General features: G+C 41.7%; 1 protein-coding gene across 4 annotated transcripts in view; it reads right to left on the reverse strand.

The window, feature by feature from the left end:
* The window catches only part of LOC124035609 (tubby protein-like), a 93,638-nt gene that overhangs the window by 38,014 nt on the left and 36,628 nt on the right, over nucleotides 1–18,996 (reverse strand). Inside the window, exon 1 of one of the 4 annotated variants that reach the window (XM_046349141.1) lies at nucleotides 11,645–12,290. The exons of the other annotated variants lie outside the window; for them this stretch is intronic. Within the exon in view, the coding sequence (XP_046205097.1) occupies nucleotides 11,645–11,682 (38 nt within the window). The 5' untranslated portion in view covers nucleotides 11,683–12,290. Of the gene's footprint in view, nucleotides 1–11,644; nucleotides 12,291–18,996 lie in introns of those variants that run through there. 4 annotated transcript variants of the gene reach the window in all.

Here is an 18,996-nt window from a genome sequence, read left to right on the forward strand (position 1 = left end):
AAGTCTTTATTTCACCCAAAAAGAAGCTAACTGATAAATAACACTGACATTATTAACCATTCAGGCAGATCAAATCGAAATTTATTTGTCACGTGCGCCGAGTACAACAGGTGTAGGTAGACCTTACAGTGAAATGCTTACTTACAGGCTCTGACCAATAGTGCAAAAAAATGTATTAGGTGAAAAAGATTGTGATTAGATTGTGACTCGAGAATGCCTATAATCAGCAGAATGCATTACCAATGTATGGGGAGAGACATGCAGGGGTCTCACAGAGCAAAACAATGGCTGCTGCTTCCCAAGGTGGTAGTAGTGGAGAAAATACACTTTGGGGGAAATGGGCAGAGCTTTTTATGGATTCTATTACACCAGATTCTGCATGAGAAAATCCCCATGTAATTGGATTACAGTAAAACGGTGCCATATATTCCCTAAATAGACTTTCATATCAGCAGACTTTACAACTCACCAATAATACAGTAACCTACGCAACATTGGAATTGAATGTGTACTACAGTTTTGTTATTAAAAAAGTGGGTCAATAAATACACTATAAAGACAGGTCCAAAATATGTTCACATGAATAACCAGTCATAACTACTACAGTTATTATAAGAGATACTGTGAGTTTTTCATCATTCTTGAAAGACAAAACCAAAGAAACATCAATTAGATACTACCACACACCAATGACCACAACAGACCCTTTGCTAAGCCCCTCCCCCTTGGTTACTGTTGCAACAGACATTTTCCCCTGGAAGCCCAATTCCCCCTTCTAACCACTGGTGAAATCCCCTCACAATGATCTCAAACTGTGTTTTTAATACACAATGAAATTAAACACAGACTACTACCCTTTGCTAATCAGGAAACTCTCTGGTATGTTGTGGTGGATTTTCATTACAATTGCTTCATGGGAACCTGGTAAAAAATTATGTTTATAACATGGCTAGCCACTGAATGGCTCTGAACTAAAGAGATTCTCCAGTACACTTGTATATTTTTAGCCAGTAGTTCTGAATGTAGCGCTCATGAGCAGTGGCGGCCCTTCACCCCAAAAAAGTCACCCACCAATTGTGCAAGTTCTCCCAATAAAAAAGATGAGAGAGGCCTGTAATTTTCATCATAGGTACACTTCAACTATGACAGACAAAATGAGAAAAAAAATCCAGAAAATCACATTGTAGGATTTTTAATGAATTTATTTGCAAATTATTTGCAAACGAACAAAAGTTTCTCAATACTGTTATATACCCTTTGTTGGCAATGACAGAGGTCAAACGTTTTCTGTAAGTCTTCACAGGTTTTTTCTAGTGGTCAAAACCAAATCATCTTGAGGCTAGTGTTGTGTAGTGATTTGTTCTTTTTTAACTACTCTTTTGACTTGAAAGTCATGATTCATTTCTCAGAGTGACTCGTTAATTTTAGTTGTTAGTTTGACCTGCTGGCCCGCCTGGCCTCAATAAATTCTAAAGCAAGATTAATACCCACTTCTCCATTTGTGCTCTGACCACCAACAGTCTATCAGGTGGCCACGGAAAAATGTATCATGCTGCAGGTAGAACAGAGAAGGAAAATAACTGATAAAAGATTGCATGGTGCAAGCATGAATGCAATCAATCCGATAGCATTGAGAAGTTTACCACAATAGTCACGTTTCATCAATAAGTGCATAGAGCATGTCGTCCCCACGGTGACTATAAGTATGTACCCAAATCAAAAAACATAGATTACTGGCAATATCCGTGCTGGGCTAAAGGCCAGACCTACCGCTTACAAGGAACGGGGAATGGACATGGACACATTCAAGAAAGCCCACTACGACCTCCGACGAGACATCAAACATGCTTGCAGACGATAACGAATTACAAAGGGAAACCCAGCCATGAGTTTCCCAGAGATGCTGAACTCCCATATGATCTAAATGCCTTTTATTCTTGCTTTGAGGAATATGACACTGTACCTTGCATGAAACCCCCTGTTTTTCCAGATGACTGTGATCTCGCTCTCTGTGACCAAAGCTGAGCAAAATGTTTAAACAGGTTAACAATCACAGAATCCCAGGGGGCATTCTCAAAGCATGCGCAGACCAGCTGGGCAACGGTCTTCACAGACATTATTATTTTTTAAATGTACCCCCTTTTTCTCCCCAATTTCGTAATATCCAATTGCAATCTTGTCTCATCGCTGCAACTCCCCAATGGGCTCGGGAAAGGCGAAGGTCGAGTCAAGCAACCTGCCAAACTGCGCTTCTTAATACCCGCCCACTTAACCCAGAAGCCAGCTGCACCAATGTGTCAGACGAAACACCATTCAACTAATGACCGAAGTGAGCCTGGAGGTGCCCGGTCCACCACAAGGAGGCACTAGAGCGCGATGAGCCAAGCAAAGCCCCAAGAGCTCAAAGGTGACCTACCTAAATGACTATCGCCCTGTAGCACTCATATCTGTAATTATGAAGTGCTTTGAAAGGCTGGTCATGACGCACATCAACACCATCATCCCAGACACCCTAGGCCCACTCCAATTTTGCATACCGCTGTCGTGTATTGACTATTAATGTGTCTGCTATTTTATAAAATTATTACATACCACATTACATTTTTACGCGATTAAATTAATCATATATCAATTAATTAAGTAGTAATCTGTGGCATCACAGGAAAAGTTATTTAACAAGTTACTATCTCCCGACTAAACTCTAAAGATATATCTCTTACATTAGTCACAGTCAAATCATGAATTCTTATTTACCTTCAGTTTCATTCTGAATGTCACAAAACTCTTGGATATCCGCACGAACCCTAGCATAAATGATGAATCAGCGATACTTAGTAAAGAAATAATTAAGCCAAGTTGTGTAACTAAATAATCACACAGAATTACATAAACACACAAACAGGATAGCTTACACATGAATTAATACACAATGCAATAAAGTCCCTAGTGGACTAAACTGATATGGCAGCTTGTTACACAAAATTGCGGATTCAAAAGAGAGGGAAAGGGAGAGAAAGGAATTCCACTAACGTACACACAGTTGATAACTATGCTCAAGGAAATGTGAATACTTTGCACATGAACGGCCACTCATTCTAAATAATTGCAATGAACATATTTTCGTGTATGTCTTTGCTGTCTCTCTGTTGAAAACACTCGATCCATCTACGGCGAGTAATTGGATAGAAAGTCTTGGGTTGTGTAAGTCTCTGGTTGTCCACCAGAGAACACCATGTCTTTTGTAGTTGTAGCTTCTTGGTTTCAGGTGTCTCTGAGAACGGATCTTCCAGAGGAAATGTTCATTAGAATGGATCTTTCAACGTACCACCCGGTGGTTCTCGGTCAAGTTTACTAGACTAAAGTACTTAAACAGCTGCAGACTGAATGTTCCTCTATAGTCTTCTTCGAGTTTCAGAGTTTATATCAATTTCGTACCTTTCAGCTCATGCTGTCGGTCACGCTGATCTAATGTAGAGCTAGAACCATTTTACACACCCATAGCAACCCGGTAATGTACTGGTCTCTAGAGATTTAAATTTCCTAACCATTTCAGCGTATGGACTACGTTCTCTGGTCTAATGTAAATTTTGTTAGTGAGTTATTTTATAAACTCTGTCAAAAGGGGCGTTCCATGATGCCAACATAATGTCTGTGCTCACGTGGGTGTGGTCATTGACTGGTTAAAACTTTTAAATTAAAAACAATTCTCATTCAGAAGGCCAACATCACATTTCATCTTCTCACAAATAGTTTAATATTTAATCATACAAGTTCCACAACATTTAGATGTAAATCTGATAATTGGGAAATATACACATTCAGAGATAGTTATGTTGTTATACTGTCCTTAATGAGATCCCAAAACAACAACTGATATGATAATTGTTCTTTCAGTACCCACGGACCCATTACAGAAATATTGTTTCATTATTCAACCTTTTGATGTTACCGTTTTCTTTCCCCTCCTCCTGCAAAGCCCAAAGACAGAATTTCTACATGGTATTTATGGGAGAGAGAGGGCGCTGTAGAGTGGACCCACTGTAACCTGATCCTTCACATCTTCACAGGAGAGTCGCGACACCGCCCCAACAGATCCACAGATGACGCAATCTCAATTGCACTTCACACTGCCCTCTCCCACCTGGACAACGGGAGGGAAAATAACTATGTGAGAATGCTGTTCAGACTACAGCTCAGCTTTCAACTAGGGATACACAATATATCGGTGAACATATCGGAATCGGACAATATTAGCTAAAAATGCCAACATCGGTATCGGCCCGACGTCTAGCTTAACACCGATGTGCAAAACCGATGTCAAAGCTGACTTGCATACCTATATAATGTAGGTACATGGAGTAATGATGCCGCGTAAAATTTTGCGCTACACATACTGTAGCATTCCTAACCTAACCCACGAAGTCTGCTGTGTGGATCGAGCAGTCAACAAGTCGAGCAGTCATTTGAAAGAGTAAGAACATTTCAGCGAGACAACTCAAAGGCGAAATCCATTAACGCCAAGATGATGGAATTCATTGTCCTTGACAATCAATCATTCTCTGTCGAGGGTGATGTTGGCTTTCGCCAACTGGTCGAGCACCGGTACACATTAACAAGTGTGCTATTTTTAGATGTTGCCCTACCGGAGCTACACAGTAATAGCGTCACTGCTATTAGCTTCACGACATACTATGGAACGCTGTTTGGGTTTTGCGTGTCAAAGAAAATAAAAGTAAAATAATACTATTTGTTGCGTTAAATAAGCTCTTAATTTGACATGTCAAATAATACTGTTCTATTATAGAATGTTGTGTGTTCTGAATTTGCACGTGCAAGCCAAGTGCCACCACTACTATCAGTAGCACTGTCAAAGCTGTACAGAAATATCTGCAAACAAGCAAACACCGGCCACAAACAATGTGTTTACAATACCACGTTAGTAATAAAGCATTATTTATTCAACCGCAACTTCTGGGGTAGCTTTAGCTTGGTACCTAGCTAGCACCAATACAACCAGCCTGAAAACAAATGACCAGTAGAAACTGAAGTCATTTTCATTATTCTTAGCAATGATTTATGAATCCTTGTGAGTAAGTATTAGCTAGGTAGCCACTTGTTGTTTGCCTAATAAAATTGAACTTCGGTTCATGAAAATAAATACCTAGCCAGCTACTTTACACTGTTGCCCAAAGCTAACATTATAAGCAGACAGCTAGCTTCATCTGGCTAGTGAGGCTCGACCGGACCGGGTTATGTGTTGTGAAGCTAGCCACAATAAGGATTAGGCACAATAGTGTAATTTGCGGTTTGCCTTCAAAATAAAAGTATGTTTTTGAAAGTGTTGCAGAAGGTTACAAATGGTGGAATTGTGCCATATTTAGAATAGATCATGTTAAACAAGGTTGGACTGTGAAGCAATGAAATGGGGTATCAGTGTATTTGGTGAAACCCACAGAATACAACTGTGAAGAGTTTGCGCAAATATTAGCGTTGTAGCTCTTATCGCGGGACTGTGACTGTGTGAAATCCCCTCCCCAGTCAGCCTTTTGTGTGTATTGACATTCATATTGCACTGGACTGTACAGCTTTACCTAAGGATTGGGGATCAATGAAATGGGGTATCAGTCTACTCAATACCCAATACATTTTTTCCCAACGTCCTCCTCAGAGTTATTAGACTCCAGAACATCCACGCAGTATTGTTTTTCCTCTGGAATAGTGTTCAATACACATATAGTGGCAAGAAAAAGTATGTGAACCCTTTGGATTTACCTGGATTTCTGCATAAATTGTGCTTAGTACTCCCTGTTTATTCACGACCGTGCGGTCACGCACAACTCCAACACAATCACCAAGTTTGCTGATGAAACGACGAGTCATACTTCAGGGAAGATGTCAGAGACTTAGCATTGTGGTGCCAGGGACAACAACCTCCCCCACAATGTCAGTAAGGCCAAGGACTTGATTGGGGACTATAGGAGAAAGAAAGGAGAGCACGCCCCTATCCACAATGACAGGGCTGTTGTGGAGCGGGTCGAGAGCTTCCAGTTCCTTGGCATCCACATAAGGACTTAACACGGTCCACACTAGAGGTCGACCGATTAATCGGAATGGCCGATTAACTAGGGACGATTTCAAGTTTTCGTAACAATTGGAAATCGGTATTTGTGGGCGCCGATATGCCAATTTTTTTTATTCGATTTTTTTACACCTTTATTTAACTAGGCAAGTCAGTTAAGAACACATTCTTATTTTCAATGACTGCCTAGGAACGGTGGGATAACTGCCTCGTTCAGGGGCAGAACGACAGATTTGCACCTTGTCAGCTCAGGGGATCCAGTCTTGCAACCTTACAGTTAACTAGTCCAACGCAATAAAGACCTGCCTCGCTCTCATTGCACTCCATAAGGAGACTGCCTGTTACACAAATGCAGTAAGCCAAAGTAAGTTGCTAGCTAGCATTAAACTTATCTTATAAAGAACAATCAATCATAATCACTAGTTAACTACACATGGTTGATGATAGTACTAGATATTATCTAGCGTGTCCTACATTGCATATAATCTGACTGAGCATACAAGCATCTAAGTATCTGACTGAGCGGTGGTAGGCAGAAGCAGGCGCGTAAACATTCATTCAAACAGCACTTTCGTGCGTTTTGCCAGAAGCTCTTCGTTGTGCATCAAGCATTGCGCTGTTTATGACTTTAAGCCTATCAACTCCCGAGATGAGCCTGGTGTAACCAAAGTGAAATGGCTGGCTAGTTAGCGCGTGCTAATAGCGTTTCAAACGTCACTCGCTCTGAGCCTTCTAGTAGTTGTTCCCCTTGCTCTGCATGGGTAACGCTGCTTCGAGGGTGGCTGTTGTCGTTGTGTTGCTGGTTCGAGCCCAGGGAGGAGCGAGGAGAGGGACGGAAGCTATACTGTTACACTGGCAATACTAAAGTGGCAATAAAAACATCCAATAGTCAAAGGTTAATGAAATACAAATGGTATAGAGGGAAATAGTAATATAATTCCTATAATAACTACAACCTAAAACTTCTTACCTGGGAATTTTGAAGACTCATCTTAAAAGGAACCACCAGCTTTCATATGTTCTCATGTTCTGAGCAAGGAACTGAAACGTTAGCTTTCTTACTTAGCACATTTACTTTACTCCAAAACTTTTTGCATTATTTAAACCAAATTGAACATGTTTCATTATTTACTTGAGGCTAAATGGATTTTATTGACGTATTATATTGAGTTAAAATAAGTGTTCATTCAGTATTATTGTAATTGTCATTATTACAAATAAATAAAAAAAAATATATTTTAAAAATCGTCCGATTAATCGGTATCGGCTTTTTTGGTCCTCCAATAATCAGTATCTGTGTTGAAAAATCATCATCCGTCGACCTCTAGTCCACACACACCCAAACAGTCGTGAAGAGGGCACGGCGGCTGAAAAGATTTGTCATGGGCCCTCGGATCCTCAAAAAGCTATACAGCTGCATCATCGAAAGCATATTGACTGGCTGCATCACCGCTTGGTATGGCAAATGCATCCCCCTCGACCGCAAGGCGTCAAAGAAGGTGGTGCTGACAGCCCAGTACATCACTTGGGCCGAGCTCCCTGCCTTCGAGGACTTCTATATCCACACACACACTATACGATACATTTATTAAAACATAAAGAATGAGTGCGAGTTTGTCACAACCCGGCTGGTGGGAAGTGACAAAAAGCTTTTATAGGACCAGGGCAAATAATAATATAATAATCAATAATTTTGCTCTTTATTTAGCCATTTTACATATAAAACCTTATTTGTTCATTAAAAATTGTGAACAACTCACCACAGGTTAATGAATGAGAAGGCTGTGCTTGAAAGGATGCACATAACTCAATGCAATGTTGGGTTGTATTGGAGAGAGTCTCAGTCTTAAATCATTTTCCACAAACAGTCTGTGCCGGTATTTAGTTTTCATGCTAGTGAGGGCCGAGAATTGACTCTCACATAGGTACGTGGTTGCAAAGGGAATCAGTGTCTCAACAGCGAGATTTGCCAAGGCAAGAAACAGAAATCTGGCAGTGACTTCTGATTAAATAAAATTGTCACAGAACCTCTTTTTGCAATTATGATGAAGCTCTCTTGTTCAGATATCGGTAAGTGGACTGGAGGCAGGTCACAAAACGGATAACGAATCCAGTTGTTTGTGTCATCTGTTTGGGAAAGTACCTGCATAATTGAGCACCCATCTCACTCAGGTGCTTCACTATATCACATTTGACATTGTCCGTAAGCTTGAGTTCATTTGCAAACAAAAATTTAAAAAATCATACAATGATGAAAAGACCTGTGTGTTGTCCTTGTTAATGCAGGCAGAAAAGAGCTCAAACTTCTTAATCACAGCCTCAATTTTGTCCCGCACATTGAATATAGTTGGGGATAGTCCCTGTAATCCTAGATTGAGTTCATTCAAGTAAGAAAAAATATCACCCAGATAGGTCAGTTGTGTGAGAAACTCGTCATCATGTAAACGGTCAGACCAGTGAAAATTATGGTCAGTAAAGAAAACTTTAAGCTTGTCTCTCAATTTAAAAAAGTGTGTCAATACTTTGCCCCTTGATAACCAGCACACTCCTGTATATTGTAAAAGCGTTACATGGTCACTGCCCATATCATTGCATAATGCAGAAAATACACGAGAGTTCAGGGGCCTTGCTTTAACAAAGTTAAACATTTTCATTGTAGTGTCCAAACCGTCTTTCAAGCTGTCAGGTATTCCCTTGGCAGCAAGAGCCTCTCAGTGGAAGCTGCAGTGTACCCAAGTGGCGTCGGGAGCAACTGCTTGCACGCGCGTTACCACTCCACTGTGTCTCCCTGTCATGGTTTTTGCTCCATCAGTACAGATACCAACACACCTTGACAACCAAAGTCCATTTGATGTCACAAAGCTGTCCAGTACTTTAAAAATATCCTCTCATGTTGTCCTGGTTTCCAGTGGTTTGCAGAAAAGGATGTCTTCCTTAATTGACCCCCCATAAATGTAACAGACATATCCAGGAGCTGTGGCAGGCACGCCACGTCTGTTGACTCATCCAGCTGTATAATTCACTGGCTTGTATGCGAAGCAGTAATTGATTTAAAACATCTCTTGCCATGTCACTGATGCGTAGTGAAACATTGTTGTTTGATGAAGACATTGTCTGTATAGTTTTGTGGGCCTTTTCCCCAGCATTGTCCCAGCCATATCCACGGCAGCCAGAAGAATTAAGTCCTCCACAATAGTATGGGGCTTGCCTGTCCTGGCCACTCGGTAGCTCACCATATAAGACGCTTCTAGACCCTTCTTATTAATGGTATCTGTTGCTTTTATACATACTTTAATACTCGAAAGTAGTCTTTATTCTCACTCAAAAAACTCATGTGGTTTATTTTTCAAATTGTCATATTTCATTTCTAAATGTCTGCGCAAGAGTGAAGGTTTCCCGTGAGAGAGTAACGGTTAATGTGATTGGATGTTAATTATTTGACTAAGCTACCTGCATTTGACATTGTGTTGTTATTTCGCTGAACACTAGATAGTTTAATTTTTGGCAGTGAAACAAGGCTACTCAGGTGAGAAAAAAACCCTCGCAAATGTATAGCCCCGTTGGAAAATATAAATGTACTGATTTTTTATTATGTAAATCACATTTTTATTTGGCACACCCCCGACGACATTGCGCTTACCCCAGTTTGGGAATACCTGGTCTAAGGGTTTAAAAATCCTTCTTTAACCGGTCTCCTTCCCTTCATCTACACTGATTGAAGTGGATTTAACATGTGGCATCAATAAGGGATCATAGCTTTCACCTAGATTCATCTGGTCAGTCTATGTCATGGAAAGAGCAGGTGTTCTTAATGTTGGTATACTCAGTGTAATTTAGGCCTAAATAAAGCTGCTCCGTTTGCTTTGAACATCGGCACATCCAGCACAAAGCGTTAGGTTAAAGAAATTCTTAGTAGTTGCAGAGCATGCAGTCAGCATGCAGTCAAAACTACTAGCTAACAGCTTTTGACAAGTATGGGTAGCTACAGCACAATATGGTGACCGGAGTATGGGCGAGTTGGTGTGTCAAAAGGAGTGGGTGTATGGAAAGCAAATCAGCCAATTGGGCAGATTTATTGCCACTCAAGACAATTTTGCGTGTCTGATTGGACTGCACGACGTGTCAATAACCGCCGGCGGAAGCTAACGTGGCCATGTTTTTTACATCAATTAGGATAGCAGCCCATATTGATAACTGTCTACTACTCAATGGGGAGGGCATGAATGGCAACACCAGGACACAGTGCCCTTTTCTCCCGCTTGACAAGCACTACTGTCCGGCAACAGCGTGCGAAGTAGCTAACTACTAACCAATAACAGGGTGACAGTCATAGGAAGCACACACATACACGGCATGAAGCAACAGTACAACCATCAATATTTTTTATAAAAAATAAACAATCATCAGTTTTATACCTGAAAATGTACAGTTATTTGTATAAAACTTACAGTGAAATACGACTCTGGTTTTTAAACCAGAGGATTAACAAGTCCAAACTCTCACAGTAGGATAGCTCAATGTGCGGTAATTGTATGAAAGAAAATTAAAAAACACCCACCACCAATCAAAACCATCTAACCTATAGCAGAGTGCTTTCGACACACCCACTCCTTTCCACATGCCCACTACTTTCCTTGACACACCCACTCCTTTCCACATGCCCACTACTTTCCTTGACACACCCACTCCTTTCCACATGCCCACTACTTTCCTTGACACACCCACTCATTTCCACATGCCCACTACTTTCCTTGACACACCCACTCCTTTCCACATGCCCACTACTTTCCTTGACACACCCACTCATTTCCACATGCCCACTACTTTCCTTGACACACCCACTCCTTTCCACATGCCCACTACTTTCCTTGACACACCCACTCCTTTCAACATGCCCACTACTTTCCTTTCGACACACCCACTCGCCCATACTCTGGTCCCCATATTGGGATGCAGATCCCCTTTGGAGCTAAACTAGCTAGTGCTCTCAAATCGTATCCTGATGTTGACAGCAGTTGGGAGTTGTATCAACAACATGGCTAACTTCGCTAGCTAACATGCATTTAGAGAAAACAAGTTATATTATGTGACTAGCTAGTAAGCAACATTTTGTGGTCAATGAGACTGAGATAGCTAACCAGCTGAGCAAATAAACAAATAATTTCAGATTCAAAAAATACTCCAAGAGGCTCTGCATTTCAGGAATCACAGTAGAAAGTACTACCCCATGTGCACTGTTCAATTATTTAACCATTTAAACCATTTTTATTTTAAAGAAAACTATTTTTCACGTGAGGTTGCCTGAGGTGTCAGACTCATGGAAGGTTTCTATCCATTGAAGCACTGAGATTTGTTGCCCAAAATTCTGAGGTGGGGCTTAGCGAATAGTCAATTGATGTAAACAATCTAAACTTCCAAACATGCTCCCAGGTATTATCCTTTATTCTCTCTATCCTTAATAGTTATAGGCCATATATAGCTATTCACACTTGTACACAAAAAAAATCCACCCACTCCCTTGTGATCTGTTGAGTCTTGACTAGCACACAGAGAACTGTACTGTACCTGTAGGGGATCCAGTCGGAAGAGTGCTTGGAGCTCATCTCTCTACCACTGACTGCTGATGTCCTCCAAGTGCTGGGCTAAGTGGGGACCTGCGCCAGCAGCCGAGCGAAGCAGAGGCAGCTGAGGGGTCTGGAGACAGCAATCACGGCGACAGAGCCCACGCAGCCAGCACATCCTCTGCACAGCCCTCTCAAAGTCCCCTAGCCTCTGTCTGTATGTCCCTGTGTTCCTCGGTCAGTACAGCCTATGGAGCACAGAGCCCAGCGCTTGGCTGGAGATGACTAACGATCCAGACAGGAAGGCTCCTCACTCATGCACACAAGCAGCACACATAAAACAAACCCCTTCTCTCAGTCTCCTCTCTTTCATGTGCGCATTCTTTCTGGTTCTCGCGCTCTGTCTATCTAGCTCACACCCTGCTCTGTTCTCACTCCCGCTCTCAGCGCTCTCTCACTTCTCTCCTCCACCTCTCTATCCCTGGCACTCAATCTCTCACACGATCTCTCTGAGCATCGGTTAGAGCAGAATCGAGCACCAAGCTGCAAGGCAGAGGAAACAGGTACAAGAGATTCTCTTTTGTCTTGCTGCTTTAAATGTTTCAGCCGTAGTGTTCCCGTTCGGTCTTTCCTCCCGCGTCAACGCACACACACCTAGCTGCTAAAGCATGGACTCAGATGTGTTTTCTGAGACATGATTTATTCATTCTCTGAGAGTGAATGTCATTAGCATATGACTGTGCAGAGTAATTGTGATAGTCATTTAACATGCTCCGGACAAAGACACACTGTCTGTCTGTGATAATGACTGCTTCAGTCTCTCTCTCTCCCTCTCACACACACACACACACACACACACACACACACACACACACACACACACACACACACACACACACACACACACACACACACACACACACACACACACACACACACACTTGCTGCCCCCCACCCAACGTTAGTGTATTCTGATGGTTATTACTAAACATGAAATCAATCAAATATATTTCCCTTAAAACTGCTTATTGATGCAATTCCATGTTGGCTTAATCAGCAATCTGAAAATGCAAATCAGATGTGTTTAATAAACATTACATTTCAAAATAAAATATATAAACTATTAATCTGGTACACCAGCCTGCTCTCTCTGTCAAACCTATACTGAGTGTACAAAACATTAAGAACACCTGCCATTTCCATGACTTAGACTGACCTGGTGAACATCCAGTTTTATATGATAACAAAAATGCCGGTCCATATACTGTATTTTCACCACAACATCCCCAGACACAGTGTTTTAACTGTATTTCATCATCAGGATGTTGTGCTCTTTCCTGCTCATCTCTACCATGGTCACATTCAGTCACTTTGATTTAGTGTGCATTCAGTGAACCTGGCTATTGATTCTAATATTCAGCACTGCTAACAGACCTTTTGCTGCACCAGCACGCACGCACGCACGCACACACACACACACACACACACACACACACACACACACACACACACACACACACACACACACACACACACACACACACACACACACACACACACACACACACACACACACACACACACACACACACACACACACACACACACACACACACACACACACACACACACACACAATCTTAGGGATGTGCTACTGTATGCTGAGGCATGGGGGAACATGCTTGCATTTTCCCCAACAAGGTCAGAGCAGTGTAGATGAGACTGTTCTTTTGATACAGATACTGTGCACACACATTATGGCATGATATACTGTCATCTGCTTTCTTTTTCACTGCATATTAGTCACGATAGCACACAATGCTAGTCAAAATGTCACTGGAGTCATGTGACAGATTAACACGTCAGAGGCAGTGCAGGCAGTATTGAGGGCGCTTCAGCATTCTCTCTCAATTATTTACGACAGGCATCACTGATCCGTAGGCTACTGTTCATTGGTACGCTGGTGTATTGGGAAACACAGAACTGAATGGCAATACACCCAGGCTTCTGTAGAAATATAAAATGGAGGTAAATTACAGTCATGGTAAAACAAATTCTGTGAAATAAGCCAATACAGAGAAAGCCTGGGCCCTGGGGGAGTTTCAAGTTTTAATGTCACGTGCACAAGTACAGTGAAATTCCTTTCTTGCAGCCAGCTCTAACCGCGACAACGCAGTAATCAACAACAGTGTAACACTAAAAATAACAAGGTAGAAGAAAAACACACAAGATGTAAAAAATAAGTAATAAAGTACGATAAAGTAAGTAAGCATACTATACTGTATACAGGGTCAGTTCCAGAATCATATTTACAATGTGCAGGGATACTAAGTAAGTACAACATGTTCTGTCCCTCCTAAACTGTATAGTGAGAGATCCACATACTCTGATCTTCTGAGTGCTGGGCTGCTCCATATGACAACTCTCGCTAGGCAACAGCGCTAATAAAAAAGGTGCCTCTGACATATTGGCTCGTTGAAAATAAGCTAAATCTTCATCACCACTACCATCACCATCCTCACAGTCATCATTACCATCATCAAGCTCAGCCATAATAGTCTGTCTGCACCACTGGACTGTACTTCAACACTAAACATTGTGCTGCAGATTGCTTAGCCTGTGATAAAACACTGTGAACACATTTCTAAATGCATGACAGTAAAGTGGGACTGTCATAGTAAGCCTTGACATTACTAACATCAGTCCACCAGAGTGAGTGCTGTACTCTATTAGTGTGTGATGTCTGAGAGCACAGACAGACGAGTTACTCCCCTCTCGTCTTCTCAGAGCAGGTGTAAGCACAGCAGGCTGGTAAATATTTGATGCCAGAGGGGGAGCCCTTTGAAGTTGGGGCTGATCTGGTCAGGTAGATGACAGACAGCAGGGGGCCCCTTTAGTTCAATCATCATCTTCACTGTGCCTCCTCTACCAGACTCCCTCTCTGGTCTCTCCCCCCCACCCAGATCGACCTCCCTCCCTGATCGCCCTCCCTCCCTGCCTGGTCTCTCCCTCCCTCCCTGATCACCCTCCCTCCCTCCCTGATCGCCCTCCCTCCCTCCCTGATCGCCCTCCCTCCCTCCCTGATCGCCCTCCCTCCCTCCCTGATCACCCCACCTCCCTCCCTGATCGCCCCACCTCCCTGCTAGCCATCACATCATCATCATAATTCTCACTGTGCCCCTGCTACCAGACTCACTCCCTCCTTGTTTACACTCACCTACACTTTCACATGTCCAAGGACAGAAATGTAATATTCTGCAGTAAAAGTCCAACAAGCCCTGGACAGAATCAATTCAATGAGAAATGTTTCAGGCGCTGTCTCGTGTCATGGCTATATCATTAAAGAACTAACACTATAAACTACCCAGAGCAATTAGATTGTCCCAAAACAGACCTTTGTGAGAGGCTTGTCCAGAGGCATTGTGTAAACTGGAGGATGGCAGGATCAGTGATTGTGATAATGGTCCTGTGCCCTGGACCCTTGCTGATGTGATTCCCTTTGAAAATGCTGCTCTGGGTAAAATGTGCATGGTCTCTTCAAATATCTGGTCCAGCCAGTGTGATGCACTGCCGCAGAGCTGAGTTCTGGAGGAGAGGAGCCACACTGTTAATAATACATCAGTCTGATCAGGCATGCAGGACATGCCATGCACACTCTCTGATGAACCACTTTTACCATTGTCAATGTGTCTGTATGCGCACGCGAGTGTTTGTTTTGTTGTGTAATTGCAAAACAGCATGTGGCCAACCTGCTTATCCAACTGATTTAAGACAAAAGACATTTCAATATCTAACTAATTAATCTTGCTAAGAGAGACAAGTATTACAGTACTCTTACAGTACTATTACAGTACTCTGAAGGAATACCTCTTCACACCTGGAAAACACAATAGCATTATGTTTCTGAAGACACAGCCTCTTAAAATCCCACTGATTACATATTCCAACCAGAGCTGTTGAAAAGCACCGATTTGCTTTAAAACAAATCCCTGGATTTCTGTCTCAATCAAGTACAATTGAAGTCAGAAGTTTACATACACTTAGGTTGGAGTCATTAAAAAAAAATTCAACAACTCCACAAATTTCTTGTCAACAAACTATAGTTTTGGCAAGTCTGTTAGGACATCTACTTTGTGCGTGACACACAGTTTTTTTCCCAACAATTGTTTACAGACAGATTATTTGACTTATTCACTGTATCACAATTCCAGTGGGTCAGAAGTTTACATACACTAAGTTGACTGTGCCTTTAAACAGCTTGGAAAATTCCAGAACATTAGGTCATGGCTTTAGAAGCTTCTGATAGGCTAATTGACATCATTTGACTCAATTGGAGGTGCACCTGTGGACGTATTTCAAGGCCTACCTTCAAACTCTGTGCCGCTTCGCTTGACATCATGGGAAAATCAAAAGAAATCAGCCAAGGCCTCAGAAAAAAAATTGTAGACCTCCACCAGTTTGGTTCATCCTTGGAAGAAATTTCCAAATGCCTGAAGGTACCACGTTCATCTGTACAAACAGTACGCAAGTATAAACACCATTGGACCACACAGCCATCATACCGCTCAGGAAGATGACGTGTTCTGTCTCCTACAGATTAACGTTCTTTGGTGCAAAAAGTGCAAATCAATCCCAGAACAACAGCAAAGGACCTTGTGAAGATGCTGGAGGAAACAGGTATAAAAGTATCTATATCCACAGTAAAATTAGTCCTATATCGACATAACCTGAAAGGCCGCTCCGCAAGGAAGAAGCCACTGCTCCAAAACCGCCATAAAAAGCCAGACTATGGTTTGCAACTGCACATGGGGACAAAGATCGTACTTTTTGGAGAAATGTCCCCTGGTCTGATCAAACAAATGGAACTGTTTGGCCATAATGACCATCGTTATGTTTGGAGGAAAAAGGGGGAGGCTTGGAAGCCAAAGAACACCATCCCAACCGACGCACGGTGGTGGCAGCATCATGTTGTTGTGGGGGTGCTTTGCTGCAGGAGGGACTGGTGCACTTCATAAAATAGATGACATCATGAAGCAGGAAAATTATGTGGCTATATTGAAGCAACATCTCAAGACATAAGTCATAAAGTTAAAGCTTGGTTGCAAATGGGTCTTCCAAATGGACAATGACCCCAAGCATACTTCCAAAGTTGTGACAAAATGGCTTAAGGACAACAAAGTCAAGGTATTGGGGTGGCCATCACAAAAGCCCTTACCTCAATCAAAAACTTGTGGGCAGAACTGAAAAAGCATGTGCGAGCAAGGAGGCCAACAAACCTGACTCAGTTACATCAGCTCTGACAGGAGGAATGGGCCAAAATTCACCCAACTTATTGTGGAAGCTTGTGGAAGGCTACCCGAAACGTTTGACCCAAGTTAAACAATTTAAAGGCAATGCTACCAAATACTAATTGAGTGTATGTTAACTTCTGACCCACTGGGAATGTGATGAAAGAAATAAAAGCTGAAAACTATTATTCTGACATTTCACATTCTTAAAATAAAGTGGTGTTCCTAACTTTTTATTAGGATTAAATGTCAGGAATTGTGAAAACTGAGTTTAAATGTATTTGGCTAAGGTGTATGTAAACTTCCGACTTCAACTGTATCAATTGATTTTTCAGTTCTGCCCAGCACCAACCAGCCAGGACAAGGCCCTTTAATGGGTCCAGCGATTGCTTTAGAACTAAAACAGCCCTATATGCTGCCATCTAAGAAGGGGTTCAAATGGATTCAAAGTGATAGAAAATTGTAAATTAACCAAAAATGTAATGACAAAATTAATGACAAACTGAAAGGATGTGTTCCAAAATCCATTCCGAATCATCCATTATGTTTTCAACAAGGCCCTTAATTAATACTGCAAGACAACAAGGCACGTAATTAATACTGCAAGACAACAAGGCAAAGAAATGTACTTTGTCTTAAATTGGGTCAAATCCAATACATCACAGATTGCAACCCTCTGTATTTTCAAGCATTCCCTTGGCAGCATCATGTTATAGGTATGTATTTTTTTGCCAACAGCATCATGTTATGGGTATGTTTGTTACTGGCAGGGGTTGGAAATCATTTTCCAATCATTTCGTTTTGAACAGAACCATTTTTTCCCCCGTTCCACTCCACTGTTCCGACCAGCAACAAAATAAAGTACAGATTTCTGTTCCTTTTTAAACCTCTGAAATCATACTTTAAAAAAATACAACATTAAATTACTTCACCAATCAGTGCGGATAAAGCAGCTTTGCTATGGAGCGGGTTAGCAATTTAATCTGTGTAGTAAAGTCGTTAAGAGCTAATTGTATGTTTCAGTAACAGCGTGGTTTAACCATAATGAAAGACAAACACACACACACACACACACAGTGTCAAAGTGTAGAGTGAGAGATGCAACTTAAATTTTGAGGGGGAGGAGAGAGGATGGAAAAAGCTTGCCTTGAAGCGCTGGGAATCTTGTTATGACATCTATTATCTGAATTTGGCCCACAGAATTATACCAACAGAGGAGTGGCTTCTATGAAGGAACTTTGAATGTCTTTGAACTTCCGAGTTGGTTTAACGTTGGACCAGAGCAAACTTTGGGTAGATGGATAGAGAAGAAGTGTGTGTGTGTGCAGAGCAGAGTATGTGTGCGGAGTTGAGCGGTCGGAAATTCCGCTCATTGCTCATGGAGTTCTGCTTCAGCACTCCTTTCCAACCGCTCCACTAAAAACCACTAGTTCACAGGAAGAAAAATTCACTTCATTCATTAAAACCCATCCATTGTTGTGACAACCTGAACCTACCATTTTGTTTTGTAATATTGAAACCAAACCATGTGATTTGAATGAAAAGATGTTTTTAAACTTGTGAATGTAAAGAAAGGTGAATGTAAGAAGTGCTTATTATTTCAAATAGGCTAAAGTCACTTTAAACAGCATATAAACACTAAATAGGTCAGGAGCCAGACAGAGAGCCTAAGAAAATTAATTATTCAGGCTATATTATTTGAATTATAGCCTACAAAGTAATACATTGTGAAGCATTTGCGAGTATGACACACAAGGCTGGTAGGGAGTCAGGGATGTTACGAGCTCAGCATTTAAACAACATTTCATTGTATTAAATCATTATAGTCTATAAATTGTGCATACAGGCTGAGACTTATAGTAGTTAGAAATAAAGACACATTTAATGGAAAAATGCCTTATTAAGCTCAGTCTACAGTGCCTTTGAATACATTTCTAATTACGAGTTTGGACAGAGTCTCCGGCTTCAGGCTCATTGTAATGGTGCCTGGAGAGCAGGCCAGCATCGGAGAATATCCTCTCCATGCTTGCTGTGCCACTGGGCATACTAAACACAGTTTGGCTACTCT

This window comes from Oncorhynchus gorbuscha, linkage group LG05, assembly GCF_021184085.1.
Source record: "Oncorhynchus gorbuscha isolate QuinsamMale2020 ecotype Even-year linkage group LG05, OgorEven_v1.0, whole genome shotgun sequence".
Taxonomy (NCBI): domain Eukaryota; kingdom Metazoa; phylum Chordata; class Actinopteri; order Salmoniformes; family Salmonidae; genus Oncorhynchus; species Oncorhynchus gorbuscha.